The 25914-nt window shown below is 46.6% G+C and overlaps 1 protein-coding gene across 1 annotated transcript in view; it reads left to right on the top strand.

Annotated features, from left to right (window-relative positions):
- The window catches only part of ELP1 (elongator complex protein 1), a 1128708-nt gene that overhangs the window by 3473 nt on the left and 1099321 nt on the right, over nt 1–25914 (top strand). Inside the window, 1 exon segment of the mRNA XM_030194341.1 lies at nt 3689–3841. Coding sequence (XP_030050201.1) covers nt 3689–3841 — 153 coding nt within the window.

The following is a 25914-nucleotide window of genomic DNA, read 5'->3' as shown; positions in this document are numbered from 1 at the left end:
TGAGTGAGGTGAGATGATCCACTGTTTGCGTGACAAGGTTTGCAATAGCAAAATCCAGTTCCCAGTTTTGCTGTTTCATTTGGTTTACTGAGGAATCATTTATATCGCCCTTTTACTTTTTATTTGTAACTGCAAGCATCAGATGTAACTGAGTAAAAGTAGTAAAAATTGGCAAAATTATTACTTCAGTAAAAGTAACAAATGTTATCCTGTACTTAGAAGTAACAAAATTTTTACTTAAGTACAGTAACTAGTTACATTTACTTAGTTACTACAGAACAATGTCTTTGAGGTTTGATTCCATGAATAGCAGCCAAACAAATCACAGGTCTTTAGTGATTTATATTTGTGCCTCTCAGAACATCTAATGTTGGGCTTTAATGCTAGGTCTGAGGAGGAATAAAAAGTTAGCTATTTTTTGGCTGGTGTTAATTATGGGGGATTTCATGTCTGTCTCTTTTTTTTTTTTCTTTCTTTCTGAGAGCAGGATTGACCCACCTGTTTTTCTTAATTTGTTGAAGTGCTGGGATGTACAAAAGAAACAGTGGGGTAGGAGGAGCTGAGTGGGAGGTCCCAAGGCTATAAATGGTAAAGTGTTGTACTGCATATTTACACACAGACTGTTCCAAGATATGTGCACCTATACCAATGCATATACCCATTTTCAAAGCACATAATCTTACGAAGTTCCATAGTAACATATATAACTTTGTAAGTCTATGTACTTTGAAAATGAGTCACTAAATTTTTTTTTTTTTTTTTTGGGGGGGGGGGGGGGGGTGCAAGGCATAGCTGTTAATACCGCAGACCCTTCTGTGCATGCTTCAGTGTGCTCTCCCATGTTTGGTTGCATAGTGTTTGATTACTGCATAGGGAATCAAAACATTTTCTGTACACATATTAGGAAACCATGTGTTGGATGGCTCTAATACAAGGTTTATCACATTAGCTTGAAGGCAAGGACATGTCAGCTGCACCTAAATGTAACTTATCTTGAATTACTTTTTTAAAACCTTGAGCAGAATTCAAAGAATGCATTGAGGGTAAAGTGTGGAGAAGAGAAACTTGCTTAGTAAGTTAAAAACAAAACCAACCAACCAACCAAACAACAAAACAGTGTTTGTAATGGAAAACTTTGTATCTGAAACCTGCCAGTGTCCTGAGCTCACATTCTGAGCATAACCTTTCAGGATAGCCCAATGTTCTTAGTAGGAAAAGTAGTTTTTCCTAGGTGCTTATGAGGCTTGTTCTTTCTGCAAGTTTTAAAGGAGATTTAACTTTTTAAGTTGTTCTGTTTTAAATTTATCATTGCTAAAATGAACCAAAATTAACTTAAGTTGGGGAGTCTAATTCTTGTCCATTTGGATTTGTTTGCTGTAGATAGGTGTTAATAATAAATGGGGTGTCTGATAAAACACATGATAACCAGTACAGCAGCCTAAAACATTAAACGGGCAGTTCTGTAACTGGTCACCCACATGTGTGTGCCACTTGTAGGTGCACATGTAAAGAATACGGGTGATTCCATGGGTAGGTGCACACTTGTGCATGTAACAAAACAATCGCTATTCTGTAAGGATGCATATAAGTAGCATAGTGCATAAATGGATGAAGAATGGTGGAGCTGCCACTTATACATGTAACTGACAGAATACAGTTAGCTATGTGTGCCCTCGCTATATTTAGGCATCTGCAGTTACACCAGTTGCTGTAAATGCGGGCGTTTAGTAAGGCACACTAAAGATTCCTTTATAGAATAGGCTCTCACCGTAAAAGGAGGTACTCCCTTATAAAAATTAATCTTAAGGGGCAAATCTATAAGACCACCTGTGTGAAGGCCAAATAGGCATTAATTTTAAGCCTGTTTGTAAAGAAACATAGTCATCTGTGTGTTTATAAAATATTAGAGGCAAAATAGCAGAAACTGTGGCTCAAGGCTGCAGACAGTTGTTTGTGTTTGTTAATGTTTGTAAATTTTGACTCTGCCCCCTTGAACACACCTATACCCAAGTGTTTAAAAACAGGTGTCTTATTTTCACAGCACACATTTTTAGATGTGTAACATTTGGGATAATTTGATAAAAGCCCTTTATATGTATAAAACATCTAAAAACGTATTCCCCTGAAAGCATGAACCGAACCGACCCATTCCATACTGTCAGGTTCTCAGGTTCAGAGCCCGCGGGGCCGGGCTCTGGAGCAGACGTGAGCCCTTGGGCTGCTGAGGAGGAGCGACAGCAGCAGGCAAAACCCACCAACCAACACTGGGCAAGCACACCGACACCGACAGGGACTGCAGGCACCGCCCAGCAAGCCGGAACACACGGACTGGAATTCCCCGGACTGGAAGACACAGGACTGGAACACTGGACTGGAGCACACCGGACTGGTCCACACAGCTTCACCTGCACTTTGCTACTAAGCCCCCCAGGAGTTGAGCTCCTGGGTTCGAGTAGCCGGCAGGACTTACTGGACGACACAGGGACCAGGACTAGAACAAGTTGAACTGAAGTGCACCTAACTCCTAAAGTGAACAAAAGTGTTCCTAAGCCCAGCACCAACAGAAAAGCTCCTAAGCCCTCCACTAACAGCAGTGCTCCTAACAGAAACTAACAGGGGTGCCCCTACGCCCTACACTAACAGAAGTGCAGGGAAGCCACAAGGGAAAAGGAAGGGAAGACAAACGCCAGACCTAACCCTGGTGCTTCCTAAGCACCAAGCTGCAGCAGCTAAACATGGGTTCTCACCCCGGTGCTTCCTAAGCACCCAGCTACAGCAGCTAAACATAGGTCACGAGGGAAAGCACAAGGAAACAAGCAGGAAAGCCAAATACCCAAACAACAAAAGGTGCTTCCTAAACACTTACTAACAAGGGTGCTCCCAGCACCAAACTCCAGCACTGCACTAACAGCAGTGCTACACACCGTAACAAAAGGGAAAAACAGGGAAGTCAAACACACAAGTCACAAGTGCACACTGCACTAAACTAACCTGGACCTAAAGCAAGTAGCCAGAAGCAAACGTTGCGAAGGCTCTGAAGGAAAGAACACCACTTCCTTATCAAGGCCCTCCCTGATGATGTCACACTCCCTAGACCCAGGCAACAGCACACTGACCCAGAGAGCACACTGAAACCCATAGAGGCCCAACCCACACCAATGCAACACCGTGAAGCACTTGAAGCCAGTATACCCAAAGAGAGGTAGAGCTAACTCAGTCCACCCACACAGCTGTAGTAAAGAGAAACAATTAACCCCATGCTGCTGCTGGAAGCTGCCAGCACAGAGAGACAGAGCCAGCTCAGACAGGCCAGACAAAAGAAACAGAAGCCAGCTAAGAAGCTGACCCCCAGGAAAGAGGTAAGTTTGAGAGGGTTCTGACCCCAATCATAACACATACCATGCTGCTAAACCTAGGACCAGGCCACAAAATAATTTTACCATAATAAAAACCCATGCAAAAAAAATTGAATATTTAAGAGTTTGACTTACATAGGATATTTTGTAAGATAAGCACCATTTAGTTTACCTGGTTTAATTCCTGATGTTGTGGTATGTGTGACCAATGTACAAAAAAGTAGGGGTGGACCAGTAGTCGTCTGATGCAAACAAAAAGGACTTCACAGGATAAAATGTTAAAACAAGTTTTCTCTTTTTTTTATTTTTTGGTTTGTTTGTCTACGCTAAAGCTAAAAAATGAAGTCTTCCTGATTGCAGAGGGCTTTCTTCCTGAAGATGGCACTGGCCGCATTATTGGAATCCAGGATTTATTAGACCAGGGGTCAGTGTGCATTGCAACAAGCGCTGGAGATGTTATAATATACAATTTCAGCACATGCCAGGTAAAACGCTTCTTTTTTTTTTTTTTTTGACTATGATTAATTGAAAATGTTCTCTTGCTATCAGAAACCCACATAAAATACAGTGGTCAAGTAGATGTTAAATTGATATTTGGTCTAATTAGTCAGTGTTTGGTGGTCTGTACATGTCTTGTCTCCATCTAGCATGGTGTTTGTTATGGGACCATCGACTTCCATATAGCCATATAAACTAATTTACTAAGAGGCTCTTTCAAAGCACATAAGATTACAAAGTTACAAATGTTACTATAGAACTGTTTTTTTCTGTGTGCTTTGAAAATGAGCACCTAAATGTTTTATAGAAAATCAAGTAAATTCATGCAGCCTGTTAAATCTGTTTTTCCTTTTACTGTTGTTTTTTTGTAATCTTGACTGACTTCTAGTACTGCACACCTGTGGGAACCTAAAGCAGACTCATGTTATTCAGTCATGGACAGTTTGTTCCCTTCAGCCCACCATCAGGTCCCCTTGGAGTAGTTCCATTAAATGATCTGTACAGCAGTGTTGAGCACAAAAAAGATAGGGGTGGACTGAAAAACCATCAGGATTTTTTTTAGTCCACCCCCATTTTTTGTGCTTGCTGTTGTTCATGTAGGGGTTCCCCCCCCCCTCTTTTTTTTTCTCTTTGTAAAGCTATGTATCAGACTTCTCACTCCTTGTCCTCTTACTTCACTTTCTCCCCTGCTACACAGAAGAGCCATATTCATATACTTTCCACAATGTGATTTTCCGGATTTATTTTGTGATGTGCTATCTCTCACTGTTACTAATAACCTACCCTTCAATTATGGGCTTCTCATGTCTTTGTCAGTGGGCAAACTTACAAAATCAGCAAGGGATCAAATACTTATTTCCACCACTGTAGGTGGTTAAAACAAGCTGGGTGTCTGCGTGGTGGCTCATAGCATTACTGGCTCCAAAGGGGTATAGGGTATTCTAGCACTGAGTGTTTCAACAGGTCAGAAAGATCAAATGAGAAGGCATGCATCAGTTAAAATACATTTCTCTCAAGTTTCACACTTTGCTGGGAAAATATCTGATTCCTGCTTGTGGCTTTGTCCTTAGTCTTATGAAAAATCTTTGTAATCAGCAGACTACAAAACCAGACAAACTACATCAGGCAACTAGAACAACCTTTCATTCTGTTTCAGCTAACAATACAGACTAAACAACCCTTCTTCCCCCCCTTTGTCTATTGTCCAACCTCCCCATCCCTAACCACTAAACCCATCCCTACATTCTACCTCCCCCCCACCACCATCAAATGGTGTAGACAAATGGAACAAGTGCCCAGAAATGACAGCCTCACAATGTCAGCTCATTCAGGATCGGATTCTGCACCCACACTGGTAGGGACTGAACATAGACTTCCCAAATCAACCAAAAGAGCTTATGCCTCTTGAGGGTAAGGCGAGCATCCTTGGCCTGTCACATCATCAAAGTATAAATTTAATTTCTCCATTGCCAGTGTGAAGGCAGACTTCCCATCCCCATCCAACATTATAGGATACATTTTTTTTTTTTTGGCTATTATACATGCTTTTCCTAGCAACATGTGTTCCCCCTTCTGCAATTTACTATGAATAGATTGCCTAATAAAAAGGCCTAAGGGGGAGAAAACTATATGCCTCTCCAGCAGTTCCCGGTTTGGACTAGAGAGTTGCAAGGGGACAGAAATGCGACCCGTCCCCGCCAGAATCTAACCCATCCCCACCCGTCCCCGTGAGTGATCTCCTCCATCCCCGCCCGTCCCCATAAAAAAAGGAAGTATAAAGTACTGAGTGGAGTGGACAGGGGGCACACAATGCAGAATCATACATTTAAAATGAATCGGAGAAAATATTTCTTCACTCATTAATATATTGAATCTTAGAAAAAGGGCAATAAATATATAAAACAAAGTTTTTTCCACACTAAAATAGAGAGAATTATTGGTCACCCAAACAGCACAATGCCCTCAACAAAAGAAAAAGTGGGTATGCTAATGCTTTAGCTGCAGTAAAACAGCTCACAAACAGCCAGTTCCCACCATGATAGAAATAAACTGCTTCCCTTGTCATCAGCAGCAGATGAATCCATTAACTGATGGGTTATGTCCGCCTACCAGCAGGTGGAGATACAGAACACTGAAAAACCATAGTGCTCTATGGATGGCTAGCTCCATCTGCCTTCAGTATTGCTCTATCTCCCAGCAGGTGTGGACGTAGCTTGATCAGCTCCTGGAAAAATTCAGCCTGGGGTGGCTCCTGTGCTTTTGCCAGTTGAAGCAGGGGTGTTATGGCTGGTGGTGCCCACTTTGAAAGCATATTGGTTCACCCTTTCCCTGCCTTACCCGTCCCCCTGCCTACTGGAGTACCTCTGTTGCTGCCTGCCTCCAACTTTCCTCACAGCGTTAAAAAAAAAAAAAGGACTATGCATTGGTTCTGCATGGCTATTCTGAGGCTATTTTCCATGTGCAGCCTGACCGGAGCTCGTTTGAGAGTGGTGCCCAGCTCCTTCGGGGAGGTCCCGTGGACGCCGTTCCGATCGGGGTAAGTTTTGATGCGAAGCCGCCATTTTACTTATATAATTCCGTCTGGTCGGACGATGGCTGCTAAAGCAGTTAAATGCTGCTCCCGTTGTGGTAAACTTAAATCAGCAGCAGGGCTCTGTAAGACATGCTCTTTAGATGCTAGAGCTGGTACAAGCATGGAGGAGGGTGACGTCACCGCACCAAGATGGCTGCCTGAGTGAAGAGCTCCGGTGGTCCCACCATTAAAAGCAAGCAATACAGCGTCTAACTCACGACTAAAGCATAGCGCAGGAGCGGGAACAGCGGCAGAACTACGCGGGAACAAGTTGAATATGACCGCTCGAGCGTCCAAGCAATCCTTAGCGGGATTTGCTTATACAGGCCCAAATACGGCGCTATCGCAGACCACCCCGAAGGGGAACAGCCTGGCGGAGGAGCGAACATTCGAGAAGTCGACGCAGAAGGCGATGCAAAGCTCGCAGCCGCTCTTCACGCCTGATGAAGCGCTAGTGGAAGAGACGGAGCTGCTGGTTGAGATCCGTGAATGGCTGAAAGAAATTACAGGGGAGCTCAAAGCAATGTGAACTGACCTAAACATGCTGGGAGAGGATCTCCGTGGTGAGATGGCAGGTTTGGGGCAGCGTGTGGCTGAAACGGAAGATCGCTTAGATGAACAAATGGACTTGATACAAAATATAACGGAACAGAAAGGGGAGGACAAGAAGACTTTCCAACAACTATGGGACAAGCTGGAAGACATCGAGAATAGGAGCCTGCGGCATAATATCAGGTTCCGCGGTATCCCAGATAGCCCACAGTATTCAAACTGTGAATTAACTGTGCAGCAAGTGGCAAGTACGCTCCTGAAAGAGTCACAAACTACAATAGACCCAGCAGATATTGCAATAGAACGGGCCCATAGATCCCTGGGAACAACCAGGAATAACCAGCCAAGAGACATAATAGCATGTTTCGTGGATTATAAAATCAAAGAGAAAGTCATGCAAACAGCACGGGAACACCCAGAATTCGCATGGGACACACATCGCGTCCAACTCTACCAAGACCTGGCAAGCACCACGCTGCGCCTGCGGGCAGAACTGCGTCCAATTACACAATATCTTCGTTCCCAAAATATCAAATACAGATGGAGCTACCCCTTTGCATTGCGGTTCTACAAAGAGGGTAAACACCAGATAAGAGGAACAGAAGAAGCAGCAGCCATCTTCCCTGATCAAGAATGGAGCACCATGAACGAGATCAGGGTGGGATGCAGGGATGTTGCCAGACTCCTGAAACACCTGACCTAGTTATGGAAGGTGTAGTTTGGTTAGGGGAAGGGATGTTGGGGGGGGGGGGGGGGAAGGGGACTATATTGCGAACAATAACTTCAACAGGGATAGGATCTCCTGGTAGTAAACATAGTAGAGTGAGTAACCACAGAATGGGAGTATTGTCTCTTTCTTTTTTTTTTATTTGGGAATGATGGGAACAATAGAATTAATGACGATCAATGTGAAAGGCCTTAATTCACCGGCAAAGCGGCAACTCCTCTTTAAAGAAGCACTTAGATTAAAAGCAGATATGATATTTGCCCAAGAAACACACTTATTACCTACACACGAAAAACTGTGTGTACATGGATGTTACCGGGAAATATATTTTGCATCGAACCACATTGAAAAGAAAAAAAAAAAAGGGAGTATGATAGCCCTAGCGGGGAGGTTGCCTTGGCAAGTACAACGGATAGTGAGGGATAAGGGAGGGCGATATATTTTACTAAACATACGACTGGGAGCGGAGACTTTTACTTTGTTGAATATATACGCTCCAAATGAGAAACAAGACTCTTTTTATGGAGAGCTGTCGGACGTATTGGCAAAATATATTGATGGGGAACTGATAATAGGAGGAGATTTTAATCTCACTCTGCACCCCGTTATGGATAACTCAAATGTGGGGGTGCATTAAGCCCGAAATGATAGAGCAAAACTGCACAAATGTATAAACTATCGGCAGATGACAGATATATGGCGACATTATAACCCGATGTCAGGCAGCTATACTTACTACTCGATGGTGCATGCATCGTATTCACGAATTGACCTATGGCTGGGAGGACAAAGTTTGATACAGAGAGTACAAGGGGTACAAATACAGAGCAGAACTTGGTCTGATCATGCGCCCCTTATGCTAACATTAAGGTGCACAACAAATAGAATACCTAAACCATGCTGGCGCATGGATGATAGTATATTAGCAGACCCAAATGTGATCAAGCAATTAGAAACCGACATCCAAAACTATATCGTGTATAATGTCACGGGAGACGTGAGCGACGACATACTATGGGAGGGACTTAAAGCAGTCCTTAGAGGACAGATTATATCATTACATACTTATAGATTGAGACAAAAACAACTTAAAATACAACAACTACATGTAGAGCTTGAACACCTACAACATACCATAGCCAAAGGGACCCATACAGCAAGTGCAGCCCAACGATGTCAACAAGTACAATTAGAACTTCGTGACCTACAGTTAGCAGAACTGGCGGAAACACTTCAAAGAACACAACAGCAATATTACGAATTTGGCAATAAAGCCTCCCGGTTATTAGCATATAAATTTAAAAAACACATACATGCAATAGAAGATAACACAGGGCGACGACTGACTACAACTGATGATATTAAACGAGCGTTCTATACTTTCTATAAACAATTATACACAGATGATGTACACTCAGGACCACAAGCAATTCAAGACTACTTAGAAGGGATAGAGCTCCCTCGAATCGACCCAAATCAAAATGATGAACTCTCTGCACCCATCACATTGGAAGAGGTACAATGGGCAATACATAACTTACCTAACGGTAAGGCTCTAGGACCTGATGGGTTCACGAATAGATTTTATAAATGTTTTGGGAAACTATTGGCACCTTTATTGGTTCGTGTATTAAATGAGATAGAACATCAAAAGAATTACCTCACTCATGGCGTTTAGCTCATATTAGTATTCTCCTAAAACCTGGAAAAAACCCGATGCAATGTGGATCATATCGACCTATATCACTTTTAGATACAGACTATAAAATATTCACGAAAATTCTAGCCAGGCGATTACAGAGACTTATGCCGGAATTGGTGCAAAATGATCAAACGGGTTTTGTAGAAGGTAGACAAACGGTTGATAATATTAGACGGGCACTGCATTTAATACAAGAGGCAAATAACACAACAATCAACAATCCTGCTTTTTCTCGACGCTGAGAAAGCGTTTGATCGAGTGCACTGGCCCTATATGTTCGAGGTCCTACATAAAATGGGAATGACAGGCCGATATCTAAAATGGCTACAGCGTTTATACGATAAGCCGCTAACAGAATTGATTATAAATGGAGAATGCTTGGCTACTTTTAAATTGGACAGGGGGACACGGCAGGGATGTGCACTTTCTCCCCTGCTTTTTGGCCTCACAATGGAGCCATTAGCCCAGGTAATTAGAACAAATGAAGCAATTCATGGGATCCAAATTGGTCATAAGATACATAAAATTATGTTGTTTGCTGATGATATCCTTTTGACTCTAACAGACCCTCATAGATCGTTATATATTATTGGGGCAATTTGGGCAAATAGCAGGATTTAAAATAAAGATGACAAAAACAGAGATATTGGGTTTAAATGTAAATGCAGAGGAAATGGATAAGTTACAAGAATGCTACCCATTTAGATGGACAGAGCGTTCCCTCCGATATCTGGGAGTTAATTTGACACCTAGCCTAAAAACTCTTTTCGAGGCAAACTTCCCAGGTAAATTGTGGGAAATACTACAGGAACTAGAGAGGTGGGAAGGGCTGGAGTTGTCCTGGATAGGCCGGATACAAGCAATAAAAATGATGTTGTTACCCAAAATCTTGTATCTCTTCATAGCATTACCAATCCAAATCCCCCAAAAATTCTTTAGACAACTAAAGAAAAAAACATTTGCGTTCATTTGGAAACATAAACCGCCCAGAGTGCAAGCAGAAATGCTATACCAGCCTAAAAAAAAGGGGGGAATGGGAGTGCCGGATTTCTTTAGGTACTTTCAAGCAGCACAGTTAAGAATATTAGCAGCATGGATTACTGAGGAGGACAAACCATGGTTACAAATTGAAAAACACTGGATAGGACTTAATCACCCAGCAGCATTACTCTGGTTCCCCAGTAGACGGGTTAGGGCGATGGCAACATTGCTACCCCCAGCAGTTGCATACCCATTAATGACATGGAATACATTACGCCAACAATTTTGTCCAAAGAGAACATATTTTCGTAAAATGCATATACAAGGGGCACCGGGATTTTCATGGGAAGAGGGAGACAAAATATATAAGCAATGGAGACAGAGAGGGTTGAGACAATTGGACCAAATATGGGAAGAGGGGGCAAAACATTCGTATAATGAGTTGCAAGACGAATTTAATCTCCCAGCACATCACCTGTTATACTACACTAGAATTAGAGATTATATTCTCCGAAAAGCCAAAGGGGGAGCTACAGAAGGAGGAAACAGAATTAGAGCGGGCCATGGGAGAGAATAGTCGTAAAAGATGTGTGTCAAGAATATACGCGGCACTACTCTCATATAAAACCCCAATTCAGCAATACATGCAGAAATGGGAACAAGATATAGGGGCTACACATGAACTGCAGAGTTGGGAAAGGGCGATAGGCTTTCTATTAAAGGAATCGGTGAGTAGTTCCATGATAGAAAATGGATATAAGATTCTGTACCGATGGTACTATACCCCCAATAACGTAGCGAAAATGTTCCCAGGCTCTTCGAATCAATGCTGGAGGGGATGTCAAGTTAGGGGGGACAAAGCCGTAGCGGAGAAATTAAATGAATTCTTTGCTTCGGTCTTCACCGAGGAGGATTTGGGGGGGACACCGGTGCCGGAAAGAATATTTGAAGCGGGGGAGTCGGAGAAACTAAACAAATTCTCTGTAACCTTGGAGGATGTAATGGGTCAGTTCAGCAAGCTGAAGAGTAGTAAATCACCGGGACCTGATGGTATTCATCCCAGAGTATTAATAGAACTAAAAAATGAACTTGCGGAGCTACTGTTAGAAATATGCAATCTGTCCCTAAAATCGAGTGTAATACCGGAAGACTGGAGGGTAGCCAATGTTACTCCGATTTTTAAGAAAGGTTCCAGAGGAGATCCGGGAAATTATAGACCGGTGAGTCTGACGTCGGTGCCGGGCAAGATGGTGGAGGCTATTATTAAGAATAAAATTGCAGAGCATATACAAAAACATGGACTGATGAGACAAAGTCAGCACGGATTTAGTGAAGGGAAGTCTTGCCTCACCAATCTAATGCATTTTTTTGAGGGGGTAAGCAAACATGTGGACAATGGGGAGCCGGTTGATATTGTATATCTGGATTTTCAGAAGGCGTTTGACAAAGTGCCGCACGAAAGACTCCTGAAGAAATTGCAGAGTCATGGAATCGGAGGTAGGGTATTATTATGGATTAAGAACTGGTTGAAAGATAGGAAGCAGAGAGTAGGATTGCGTGGCCAGTATTCTCAGTGGAGGAGGGTAGTTAGTGGGGTCCCGCAGGGGTCTGTGCTGGGTCCGTTGCTTTTTAATGTATTTATAAATGACCTAGAGATGGGAATAACTAGTGAGGTAATTAAATTCGCCGATGACACAAAATTATTCAGGGTCGTCAAGTCGCAGGAGGAATGTGAACGATTACAGGAGGACCTTGCGAGACTGGGAGAATGGGCGTGCAAGTGGCAGATGAAGTTCAATATTGACAAGTGCAAAGTGATGCATGTGGGTAAGAGGAACCCGAATTATAGCTACGTCTTGCAAGGTTCCGCGTTAGGAGTTACGGATCAAGAAAGGGATCTGGGTGTCGTCGTCGATGATACGCTGAAACCTTCTGCTCAGTGTGCTGCTGCGGCTAGGAAAGCGAATAGAATGTTGGGTGTTATTAGGAAGGGTATGGAGTCCAGGTGTGCGGATGTTATAATGCCGTTGTATCGCTCCATGGTGCGACCGCACCTGGAGTATTGTGTTCAGTACTGGTCTCCGTATCTCAAAAAAGATATAGTAGAATTGGAAAAGGTACAGCGAAGGGCGACGAAAATGATAGTGGGGATGGGACGACTTTCCTATGAAGAGAGGCTGAGAAGGCTAGGGCTTTTCAGCTTGGAGAAGAGACGGCTGAGGGGAGATATGATAGAAGTGTATAAAATAATGAGTGGAATGGATCGGGTGGATGTGAAGCGACTGTTCACGCTATCCAAAAATACTAGGACTAGAGGGCATGAGTTGAAGCTACAGTGTGGTAAATTTAAAACTAATCGGAGAAAATTTTTCTTCACCCAACGTGTAATTAGACTCTGGAATTCATTGCCGGAGAACGTGGTACGGGCGGTTAGCTTGACGGAGTTTAAAAAGGGGTTAGATAGATTCCTAAAGGACAAGTCCATAGACCGCTATTAAATGGACTTGGAAAAATTCCGCATTTTTAGGTATAACTTGTCTGGAATGTTTTTACGTTTGGGGAGCGTGCCAGGTGCCCTTGACCTGGATTGGCCACTGTCGGTGACAGGATGCTGGGCTAGATGGACCTTTGGTCTTTCCCAGTATGGCACTACTTATGTACTTATGAAACATATATGGTGGTCATGTCCAAAGATACAACCTTATTGGCAGGAATGTCTTAAGTTAGTGAAATAGATATTGGCCAAAGAATATCCACAAACGATGGACCACTGCTTATTGCAATTTCGCCCTCCTGGACTTCTGACACCACTTCACTGTTTGGCTTCCATGTTTTTAGGAGCGGCAAAGATTACACTGGCTGCCGCCTGGAAGCAATTGCTGGCTCCCCCAATTGTTAAAGTTCTACATAAAATGGACTATATGTATCAAATGGCAAAGCTCACAGGGATGAAGAACAATCAGCTGATTGTTTACCAAAATCTGGGACAAATATAAGCTTTGGAGATCCCAAGCGGGAATTGACTTAGATGCTCCACAATTGATAGTGCCAATGAGGTGAAATCACTCTACAAACTCGGGCTTTTCCGGGCCCGAAGCCTCAAATATAAAGAAGATACACCAAAGAGACCCACAGAACCATGAAGAGACTGGGGGGGGAGGGGGGAGGAGGGAAGGGAAGGGAAGGGGGATACTTCTATGATGTATAAAGTGATGTCGATGTTTGTATATCTAAGTTGTTCATATATTAAAATAAAGTTTAAAAAAAAAGAGCTGGTACGAGCATGGCGAGCGATGATTCTTCCCGCTCAATGTAGCTGGGAGCGGGTGCCATTTTGGAAGCGCTGCACGCCTCGACCCTCGCTGTTGCAGAGGAGTCTGAGTGCAGGGGGATGCCTCAGTTAGAGGCTACCAGAGGAGCTCCTGTTCCCGTTTCTCCTAATTCGGAGACGGAGGGTCAGGGTGAGTGTTTCTCCCTGGAGTTTGTGCTTTTAATGCATAAAGCTTTCATGCTGAAAAGAGCTCTGCCGCACATGTCTGACACTGCGCTGCTACCTGTTCCCCCCCCCCCCCCCACCCCGGGTGTTGATGGCCTGGGGCTGGCTGATTCCCCCGAGCGTTGGAAGGACGCAAAACACAAACGGGTAAATTCCCCGTCGGAGAGTGGCGCACTTCCCTCCCCTCCCCCCCCCCCTCCTGTGGTCAGGCTGTGTGGATTCTGAGGGTTCTGGCAGGGCCTCATGGTCTGAAGAGCCAGAGGAAAGTGCCGGTTTGCCACTGGATCTGGATGATCCCAATGCGGTGAGGATTTTCCACCGCTCATTTCGGACGCCTTGCAGGCCCTCTCGATTGATGATCCTGCCAAGGGCGAGGCCTCCTCTGGTAATCCGAGGATGGCGAGTACTAAGAAGCCTGCTCGAGCCTTTCCTGTGCATGACTCCATCCAAGAGCTTGTTTCAGCTCAATGGTCTGAACTCGAAGGGCCTTTGAAAGTGGTCATGGCTATGGGTCAGCTTTACCCTCTAAGAGAGGAGCACTTGGCCCCTTTGGGGATGCCTAAAGTGGATGCCTTGGTCATGGCGGTGACTAAGAGGACCACCCTCCCCATAGAGGGAGGGGTTGCCCTGAAAGACATACAGGACCGGCGGCTTGAATCCGCGTTGAAGCGGTCATTTGAAATCTCGGGCCTCGCCTTAAGGGCGTCTATATGCAGTTCCTATGCTGCCCGGGCCTGCCTTTCTTGGTTACAACAGGCAGTGGAACAGCCCGCGGATGGTACGGAGTCCCTCGCTGAGGTTGCAGCGCGGATGGAGGCGGCCCTGTCATTTTTGGCTGACACCCTCTATGATCTGGTCAGAGCTTCGGCTAAACAGATGTCTGTGGTGGTTGCGGCCCGCCGCCTTCTATGGCTTCGGCATTGGGCGGCTGACATGGCCTCTAAACATAGGCTGGTGAAGCTTCCCTTTTGGGGCCACCTGTTATTTGGAGAGGAGCTGGAGATTGTGAAAGACCTGGGGGACCCTAAACCCCAGCGCTTACCGAGGATAGGCCGAGGCCTTCTTCCAAGGGTTCTATGTGGCCCTGCTCTTCCAGACCTCGCTTCCGTGAAGCTCGCAGGTATCGCCCGGGGCGCTCTGCTTGGGTTTCTCAACGTGCCCGTTTTCAGCAAAGGAACTCCTTTCGCAGCGGCTGGTTGAAGGCCTGGAGTTCAGGGGCGGCCCCCTCAATGACGGGGCGCTGGTCCATTCCTCTTCCTGCAGTAGGAGGACGTCTTTCCCTCTTTCTCGAGGAATGGACCAAGATTACCTCTGATCAGTGGGTCCTGGACCTGATAAGAGAAGGTTACCGATTGGAATTCAGCGCCCCGGTGAGAGACGTGTTTGTGGAGTCCCGATGTGGTACTGCCGTCAAACGGGCGGCGGTAGAGGAGACCTTACAAGTCTTGTTGCACCTCGGAGCGGTGATCCCTGTGCCTCCCACTGAACGTGGCTGCGGTCGCTACTCCATTTACTTTGTGGTGCCTCGAAAAGGCGGGTCTTTTCGACCGATCCTCGACTTAAGGTCAGTCAACGAGGCTCTAAGAGTGCGACATTTTCACATGGAAACCCTGTGCTCTGTCATTGCGGCGGTACATCCAGGAGAATTTCTCACGTCTCTAGACCTAAAAGAAGCTTATTTGCACATTCCTATTTGGTTCCCGCATCAAAGGTTTCTCCGGTTTGAGGTGTTGGGAAAACATTTCCGGTTTCAGGCCTTGCGTTTTGGCCTTGCCACAGCTCCCCGCACCTTTTCCAAGGTTATGGTGGTGGTAGCTGCTTTTCTCAGGCGACAGGGTATCCGGGTTCACCCGTACCTCGACGACTGGCTCATCAGAGCCGATTCGGCAGACGAAAGTTGTCAGGCCACAGCCAGAGTGGTCTCAGTACTGCAATCTCTGGGCTGGGTCGTCAGTATACCCAAAAGTCACCTGACCCCCGCTCAATCTCGCGAATATTTTGGGGTCCGGTTCGACACGGCCTTGGGGTTTGTCTTTCTACCCGACCAAAGGCGGTGCAAGCTTCAGAATCAGGTCTGTCTGCTCCTGCGGATGCCGCGCCTGCGAGCTTGGGACTTTGTCCAGCTGTTGGGGTCGATGACGGCCACTTTGGAGGTAGTGCCATGGGCGAGAGCGCGCTTGAGATCTCTGCAGATTGCCCTGCTTCAACCATGGTCTCCAATGTCCCAGGATTATCAACGCAGACTCACGTGGCTCCCTGCGGAGTGATGGCTCTCCGACAGCATGCTGCAACGAGGAATGCCGCTGGCGCTTCCCTCGGTGCCTGGTGATAACCGATGCCAGCCTGGTCGGCTGAGGAGCACATTGCAAGGGAAGCTGTGTCCACGGCCTGTGGACACCCGCGGAATCGGGGTGGTCCATCAATCGCTTGGAACTGAGAGTGATATTCCAGGCTCTTCTGGCCTTTCACAAGACTCTGGAGGGGCTGGCTGTCAGAGTTCTGTTGGACAATACGACAGCTGTGGCCTACATAAATCGACAGGGTGGCACTCAGTGCAGAGCACTGGCTGCGGAGGCCGCTCGGATTTGCCACTGGGCCGAGCTACATCCTGCAGCTCACATAGCAGGTCAGAGCAACATGCAAGCCGATTTTCTAAGCATGCATCAAATCGACCCAGTGGAGTGGGAACTGGCAGACGAAGTGTTTCTTCAGATCTGTGCCAAATGGGGAACGCCCGTAGCGGATCTAATGGCGTCAAGCACAAATGCCAAAGTCCAGTGCTTTTTCAGCAGACGGAGAGATCCTCGCTTGGCGGGGTTGGATGCCTTGGCTCAACCCTGGCCTCTGGGCCTCCTGTATGTGTTCCCTCCTTGGCCCTTGATAGGGCGAGTCCTCCTGCGAATTCGGCTACATCAAGGAGTAGTGATTCTCATTGCCCCGGATTGGCCCAGGTGGCCGTGGTACGTGGATCTCTGGCGGATGCTGGTGGAGGCTCCTCTTCCTTTGCCTCTGGTACTGAACCTGTTGATGCAGGGGCCGGTGACCATGGAGGATCCCTGCCGCTTTGGTCTTAACGGCATGGCTCTTGAGAGGGCGCAATTGAGAGACAAAGGCTATTCTAACAAAGTCATCTCCACTCTCTTGCAGGCCCGCAAGTGGTCCACTTCCATTGCTTATGCTCGGATCTGGCGCCAGTTTGAGGTGTGGTGTGTTTCAAAAGCGATCACACTCACGAGGGCTACAGTCTCGCCGATACTGGAGTTTTTGCAGGGTGGTTTACAAAAAGGCTTGGCCTACAATTCCCTGCGAGTGCAAGTGGCAGCATTGGCATGCTTTTGAAGGAAGGTCTCTGGCCTTTCCCTTGTCGATCATCCAGACGTTGCCCGATTTCTAAGAGGGGCGCTCCGGCTCCGCCTGCCAGTGCGGCTGCCGTGTCCAGCTTGGAATCTGGGGCTGGTGTTGAAGGCTCTCCAGTGTTCGCCCTTCAAGCCGCTGAGGCGAGCGTCAGAGAAGGATGTGACTCTAAAGACAGTCTTTTTGGTGGCCATAACCTTGGCGAGACGTGTGTCTGAGCTCCAGGCTCTGTCCTGTCGAGACCCCTTTCTGCAGTTCTCAGAGTCCGGAGTTACGGTGCATACTGTGCCTTCCTTCCTGCCTAAGGTGATTTCAGCGTTTCGCCTAAACCAGCCCATTTATCTGCCCTCCTTTACTAGGGAGGAGTTTCCGTAATCTTTTGGGCAGTTAGATCTTCTGGATGTTCGCAGGGCTCTCTTGTAGTATCTACAAATGTCAAATGACTTCAGGACCTCTGATCACCTTTTTGTCTTGTTGTCAGGTCCTCGAAGAGGGTCTCCGGTATCTAAGGCCACTATAGCCCGTTGGCTTAAGGAAGTCCTTTTTTCTGCGTATCTGCTGTCAGGACGGTCTCCGCCTGAGGCATTTAAAGCGCATTCCACGAGAGCGATTTCCTCTTCGTGGGCCGAAACAGGAGCACTCTCTCTTCAGGAGATCTGTAGTGTGGCTACTTGGACTTCTAAGCTCTCCTTTGTCCAGCATTACAGGCTGGATGTTGCAGCGAAGCGGGATGCGCAGTTTGGAGCACAAGTGCTTGCTCGGGGAGGGACAGATTTCCGCCCTAACTAGGGAGTGCTTTTGTACATCCCATCAGTTAATGGATTCATCTGCTGCTGATGACAAGGAAGGGAAAATTAGGTTCTTACCTTGGTAATTTTCTTTCCTTTAGTCACAGCAGATGAATCCATGATCCCTCCGTGTCTGTTTATTTGTTCAGTTGTTTCCTGCAGACATGTTCCCTCATTGGGAGAAGTTGGAAAACAGTCTTCATGATTTCTATTCTGTTACAGGAGGTTGAGATCGTCCCTCCTTTGTGTGATTATTGCTCCTGTTCCGGGGCATTCGTTCGCTCTGAGGAAAGTTCATGTTATTCTACTTTGAGGATACACTCTGCTTTGGAAGTTTCAAATACTGAAGGCAGATGGAGCTAGCCGTCCATAGAGCACTATGGTTTTTCAGTGTTCTCTATCTCCACCTGCTGGTAGGTGGACATAACCCATCAGTTAATGGATTCATCTACTGTGACTAAAGGAAAGAAAATTACCAAGGTAATACACATGAAAAATAAAAGTAGTCAGCTGAGCTCACCTCTGTGCAGTTCTTTTCTGTGGATACAGAGGTCTGGCAGTGCCTGGAAGACTCACTACATACAACTTGAGCAAATCTCCTGCACTTGTTGAACTTAAGTTGAGACAGAGAGAGACCCGAATGGATGAAGGACGTCTAAGTGTTAGGCGCTCAAGTCCCACCTTTGCTATGCCTCCAACACTCCTTGAAATTTGGCCGTCCCTGCGATGGAGCAGTTCAGAACGCCGAAAATGGACGTTTCTCCAAGAAGGACATCCACGCCTTTGCTCTGCCCGACAACACCCTTGGAATTTGGCCATCCCTGCAATGGAGCAGTTAAGGATGCCCAAAATGGACGTTTCTCCGAGAAGGACATCCACACCTTTGCTGTGCCCGACAACCCCCTTGGTATTTGGGCGCCCCTGCGACGGGGCAGTTGAGGGCGTCCTTTTCGTATTGGAGGAGAGCTTGGTTTCCGCCCACTAAAACAAAGGTATGTGTGCGCGTCCCCACGGGAATCCCGCCAGAACATCATCCCCACGGGAATCCCGCATGTTTATTTCCATCCCCGCGGCACTCACGTTGACCCGGAGGCAAACCCCGTTCCCGTGCAGACCTTTAGTTTGGACCCAAAAATGCTGTACCTTTGGGCAGCTCCATAAAGCATGAGAAAAAGTACATTCAGTAGTCTCATATTCATTTTCTTAAGATGGCGCCTGAGTAAGACGCGCCTGAGGGAGCTCCGAGCCTGGACGGCGCTCCCGGTCTGATTAAGATGCCGGAGTAAGACGGGACTAAGGGAGCTCCGGGCTTGTGGAAGGCGAAACCTGGGCAGAGCAGCGGACGGCGCTCCCAGCCGAGACAGCGACCGGCAGAATCGACGAGCGGCACCGCTGCCGCCCCCAGAGCGGGAAGAGGCAACTGAACTTCTCCCCAAGGGGGACCGAGTGAGACTTGCCTGACGGCGGTCGCGCACCCAGCTCTGCCTCCTCGCCCGCCCACCCGGTGCAAGGAGAGACGGCGATAGCACTCCCCACTGTACCTCCTCACCTGCCCGCCCTCCTGGTAGAGTTGCCCAGGAGTATGGGAGCTATGGAGGCATGAGGACGCTCTTGGCAGGGGTTGCTGAGGCCACCAAGGACTCGCAATCGGAGCAGCCGAAGCGGCAACGGTCAGCAAGAAGAGTAAGAATAACGCAACAGAGGCGTCCGTGGAAGGCTCCGAGAGGCGCAGAGCAAAATAGCAGCGGCAGCCTGAACTTGTGACCTCTCCTCTGATCCCTGCCTCTAACCACTAATGCAGCCCTGGGACTGCAGGGTCTCTGCGCCTGGGAGATGCTTATGGACTCCAGACTTTGAGTAGACTGCCTATTATACCCAAGATACTAAGGCCCAGATGCATCAACCAAACGTAAAAAAATCTAAAACGTAAAAGTCCTTAACGAATTAAAAAAAACGAAGAATGCACCAAAATAACAAGCTGCACATGTTCGGTGCGGTATTGTAAAGTACAATGCATCAAACTGGTGTAATCCCCGTCGTTAATGGGCCCCTAAAGCATGCGCAGAGCAGCCAAGCGTTGTGCTGGCTGCTCTGCGCATGCCACAAACGTCAAAAGAAACAAACAAAAAAACCCCCAAAACACAAACACTTTGAAAATAAAAGGGGCAAAGGCACTCGTCAGGAGCGTCCTGTACGGACGCCTCCCCCCCGCCCGAGGTCGCCGCTGCTCCCTGCTTCCCCCTGTATTAAATAAAAAAAAATCAAAACAAAAATCAAAAGTTTAGCAGCCCCGGCCCCCCTCCCTTCCTCTCTCTCTTTCTCCTTCTCCCACAGCTCCGCCTCCCACCATCCTCCGTCCCCGTGCCCCGCCTCCCTGAGGTTGTCGCCACGGCTTCCTCCCTCCACCGGACCCCCCCTCCGCCTTACCGGGCCCACGCAGCACCTCTCACCTCTGTGTGAAGGCGCTGCACGAGCAAGAAGAACATCTGATCGGTGCGAGTCTTCAGGACGTCTCTCCTTCCCTGACCTGGGCCCGCCCCTGTCTGACGTCAGGGAAGGAGAGACGTCCTGAAGACTCGCGGCGATCAGATGTTCTTGCCCGTGCAGCGCCTTCACACAGAGGTGAGAGGCGCTGCGCGGGCCCGGTAAGGCGGAGGGGGGGGTCTGGTGGAGGGGGCGAGCGGCAGCGACGACCTCAGGGGGTCGGGGCATGGGAGCGGAGGATGGTGAGAGGCAGAGCTGTGGGAGAAGGAGAGAGAGAGAGGAAGGGAGGGGGGCCTGGGCTGCTAAACTTTTGATTTTTGTTTTGACTTTTTATTTAATACAGGGGGAAGCGGGGAGCAGCGGCGACCTCGGGGGGGGGGGGGGCAAGGCCGTCCATACAGGACGCTTCTGATGAGCGCCTTTGCCCCCTCCTGATCCTTTTTTGCTTTTTGGTTTGATTTTCTTTTTTATGCAGGGAGAAGCGGGGAGCCACGTGTTTGTGTGGGTTATTTATATTTTCAAACGTGCCAGCTTGGATTTTTATGCTGCAGGGAGAAGCGGGGAGCAGTGTCTGTATGACAGCTCAGGCCTTAACGACAGCTCTGACCTCACGCTAAATATTTCACAGTAAATGATTAGGTGCAATCGTCGGTACGGTTAGTGCATCCCGAATTGTCCACATTGCAATTGTAAGTGACTCGTTTGCATTCCGTTTTCATTAGCTGCTTGCGTTGTCGGAAAATGGCCTTTAATGCATGATACGGTTGAAAATTTTCTTCGTTAAAGTTTAGTGCATCTGGGCCAGAGTCTTTACAGTTGACAAGGTTTGAAAGACATGCCAGTAAAAACCAAAGTAAAGTCTGATTAATTGATGAAGGAGCTGAAGATACTTAGCAGGATGGGCATGCCTCAGAGGGATCCTCCTGCACTGCATCTGATCAACCGGAGATTTTAGGCTTGTGAGAATAGCAGGCTTCTTGTAAATTGACCAAACCAAAAAAAGAAAAATTAAGCTTGTAACCTTAATTGAATCAGCCTGGATGTTCACTGGCCTGCACTCAAACGAGCATGGAGAAAAACAAAAAATGAGCATACACTCAACACATGGAAACAAATACAAAGAAAATACAAATACACAATAAGACAGACCAAAAGGTCATACTATAAAACAAAAACAGGGACAGACTACAAAGACACGAAGAAATTATACCAACTCATGAACAAACTTCTAGACACCAGCTCGGTCACCACATCGAATACAGACACCCCATCTGCAGATAATCTGGCTAAATATTTCAATGAAAAAATTGTAAACCTACGCAACACGCTACCTCAGGACAACTCTGACATCAAAAACTTCATCAGTGAGTTGGACCCAACCACTGGCGAATACCCGGCCGACTGGACCTGGTTAAACCTTGCCCCCATTACCATCGAAACAGTTGCCCAGGCGATTAGCAGGTTCTCCAACACTCACTGTAAACTAGACACCTGCCCCAGCTACCTAATAAAATCCGCCCCTGACCGCTTCATAGCAGACCTCACATCCCACCTAACTACATGCTTCAGCATGTTCTCTTCCCTAAGGAAAATGGCAACATCCTACTCACCCCGATACCAAAAGATACCAAGAAAAAAACCAAATGAAATCACTAACTACAGTCCAGTAGTATCGATCCCACTGGTAGTTAAACTGATGGAAAGCATGGTAACCAAACAACTCACAGATTACATAAATTCTCAATATTACACAAATCACAGTCAGGTTTTCGCCCCCTCCACATCACTGAAACAGTAATCACTCTCCTAGCCAAATTCAAGCAGAAAATAGCAACAGGCAAAAACATCCTCCTCCTCCAATTCGACATGTCTAGTGCATTCGACATGGTAAACCAAAACATACTAACAAGACTACTAGATAAGTTCGGGATTGGCGGAAACATACTTAGCTGGATCAAGAGCTTCCTAACCACAAGAACATATCAAGTAAAATCAAACTCAAACATATCATCACCGTGGAAAGCAGACTGTGGAGTACCACAAGGATCACCGATCCTGTTCAACCTAATGATGACCCCACTAACCAAGTCCTTATCCAACCAAGGCCTCATCCCTTTCATATTTGCAGACAATGTCATTATATACATTCCTTACAATACCAAACTGACAGAAATCACCAATGAAATCAAGCTCAGCTTGAACATCATGGACTCATGGGCAAATGCATGTCAAGTAAAACTCAATAAAGAAAAAACATATTGTCTCATCCTCTCATTCCCAACACAGCGCGGACAACCCCAGAAGTATCAACACCCCAGACTGCACCCTTCCTATCTCAGACAGCCTGAAAATCCTCGGAGTTACATTGGACCGTAACGTAACGCTAGAGAGCCAAGTGACATCCACAACAAAGAAAATGTTCCACTCAATGTGGAAACTCAAACGCATGAAACAATTCTTCCCAAGGGAAACCTTTTGCAATCTGACACAATCAATGGCAGGGGCGTAGCTATGGGTGGGCCTGGGTGGGCCCAGGCCCACCCAATATTGGCTCAGGCCCGCCCACCCACTTGCCAAGTCTCCCACACATTCAGCGAGAGACTCCCGCCAAAGCGGGAAAGTCTCCTGCTTAGATGATCTTCTGCCGCTACCGCCGCCGCTGCGTCTCTGTGAGCAGCCTCATCAAAAGAAGAAAATGAAGTGCGGGGGCCGCAGCAGCCTTCAGGCATGCGCTGTCGGCTCTGCCGTCCTCTGCCCCACTGACGTCAATTTCCTGTTCCGGGGGCTGAGGACCGGCAGACCAACAGCGCATGCCTGAAGGCTGCTGCGGCGGTGGCCCCGCGCTTCATTTTCTTCACCTCGCACCTTTCTAAAGCTTGTCCTTCTTGGGAGCCAAAGTGTCCAATAGGAAGTAACATGTAAGAGGTGAGTGAAAGACACAGGGGGACTAATGATCTTTAACCAAAACTTCCCTCTGCAGGTAACCCCTGGAAGCCGCAGCACCTTCCTATGCAGGGGCCGGGGGGGACCTACAGGCACTGAGTGGAAGTGGTGCAGCTTTGGACAATAGCACAGAGAGCCCACTGCTGCTGACTCCTATGAATGAAGTGTTGTTCTCACCTTCCTGCCATCTGACAACAGCAAAGAGAGAAGAGTATGGCAAATTTGTTTTCGGGTTTGGGTTCAGCCCCACTATACTATGCTCTGTGCTGGTTACATGTTCCTAGACTCACAGGGGTGTTTATTCAGCCCACAAAATAACAAAAAATACATCATGCTGTGTGAGGACGCAAACAGAAAATAATTGCATGTTCAACTTGTTAAAAATATTTTTTGCTTTGTAATTAAAAAAACATAGTTTTAAGAGACTATATTACTTTTACTTGAGTTTTTTTTTATAATAACTTTTACTTTACTACTTTTGAAACCAGTACTTTTAGTACTTTTACCTTTTTATTTAAGTACTTTTAAAAAGTAATGACCCCATCCCTGCTTGTGACTCTGGGCAAGTCACTTAATCCTCTATTGTCTCAGGTACAAAAACTTGTGAGCCTACTCGAGACAGAGAAAATACCTGCATAACATAAAACTATAAACACAGAAAGACATTATATCAAAACCATGACCCTTTAAATCTCGTGTAGACCCCATACCATTTTGGTAGTCTTCCTATGAACTGCTTCAAGTCTATGTCTTTAGTGAGATATGGCTTTCTTCTTTTGTTGAGGCTGCTCACAGTGGCAGCGTGTAGATGAGATGCAGTTGAGCTCCCTGGCTGATCTCAGCAGCCGTTTGGGTGCCTGGGGAACTAAGGTACGTGGAAACAAAAAATGCTGGGGTGGAGGAGCATACAAAAAATATTTTGTTTGGAAGGGGTGGAGGAAGAAAGTGTGTCAGGGTTTATGTTGCATGGTGGGGGGGGGGGGGGAGAGAGATCAAAGATGTTGGATGGGGACAGAAAAAGGGGAGACGCTGGATGAAAGGAGGAAGAGAGAGAAGATGGATGAAAGGAGGGAAACACTGGTCAGAAGGTGGAGAGCGAGGGAAGATGGTGGAAGGGAGAGAGAGAGAAAGGGGACGTGCTGGATGGAGGTGAGAGGGGAGAAGCTGGATGGAAAGAAAGAAGAGTTGGGATGCTGGATAGAAGAGGGGTACAGAGAGAAAGATGAATGGAAAGATGGTGGGAGAAAGAGGGGACATGGAAAAGGGCAGTGGAGAGACAAGCTGTTGGGGAGAAGGAAGGGGAGCAAGGGGGAGACCCTGGTTGGTCAGATGGAGAGAGAAACAGGAGAAATGCTGGATGAAAGGAGGGGGAGAGAGGAAAAATGCTAGAAGTAGAGCACACTACTCATATATGGTGGGAAAATGTGGGATGCAAATGCAATAAATAAATAAATATATAATGTAGTGCCCACCCATATTAGCTCTGGGCCCAGCCAAAATGTCAGGTCTGGCTACGCCACTGATCAATGGTACTAAGCCACGTAGACTACTGCAATGGAATTTATGCGGGATGCAAAGAGCAAATCCAAAAGAAACTTCAGACCGCTCAGAACATGGCAGCTAGGCTTATATTTGGAAAAATGTGATTTGAAAGCGCAAAACCTCTCCACGAAAAGCTGCACTGGCTCCCAATCAAAGAACGCATTGCTTTTAAAATCTGTACCCTGGTTCACAAATTATCTACGGTGAAGCCCTGGGATGCATGATAGATTTGATCAACTTACTACTACTACTTATCACTTCTATAGCGCTACAAGGCATACGCAGCACTGTACATCATACACATAAAGACAGTCCCTGCTCAAAGAGCTTACAATCTAAATAAGACAGGTAACAGACAGAACAATTAAGAGGCAAGGGGAATTAAAGAGGAGGGGATAAAGGTACAGGCAAGTGAGCAGTGGTTAGGACTCAAAAAGAAGAAACCAACGAGGAACATACCTAAACCTACAGTACCCAAGCTGCAAAAGACTTAAATACAAATCAGTTTACGCATCCAGTTTTTCCTGCATAGGCACTCAACTGTGGAACGCATTACCAAAAACCGTGAAAACGACTTACGACCACCTAAACTTCAGGAAATCACTAAAAACTCACCTGTTTAATAAGGCATACCCTACCGATCCAACTTAAATAACGGATCCCTGCAATACAACAAAACTAAAATACGTAATAGACATAACACAACCCTCCCGCTGTACGATTCCCTAATGTGGCTATGCCACATGAACTTCATCTTACCACAACATCACTTTGTATTTGTTCATACCAGAGTCGGCAAACTCTCCGGTACTATGTAAGCCACATTGAGGCTGCAAATAGGTGGGGAAATGTGGGATACAAATGTAACAAATAAAATAAATATTCAGAGCAACCTGTTGGTGAAATCACTCCTGCTCTG

Source organism: Microcaecilia unicolor, chromosome 2 (assembly GCF_901765095.1).
Source record: "Microcaecilia unicolor chromosome 2, aMicUni1.1, whole genome shotgun sequence".
Classification (NCBI taxonomy): Eukaryota; Metazoa; Chordata; class Amphibia; order Gymnophiona; family Siphonopidae; genus Microcaecilia; species Microcaecilia unicolor.
This window is presented reverse-complemented; position numbering and strand designations above follow the sequence as displayed.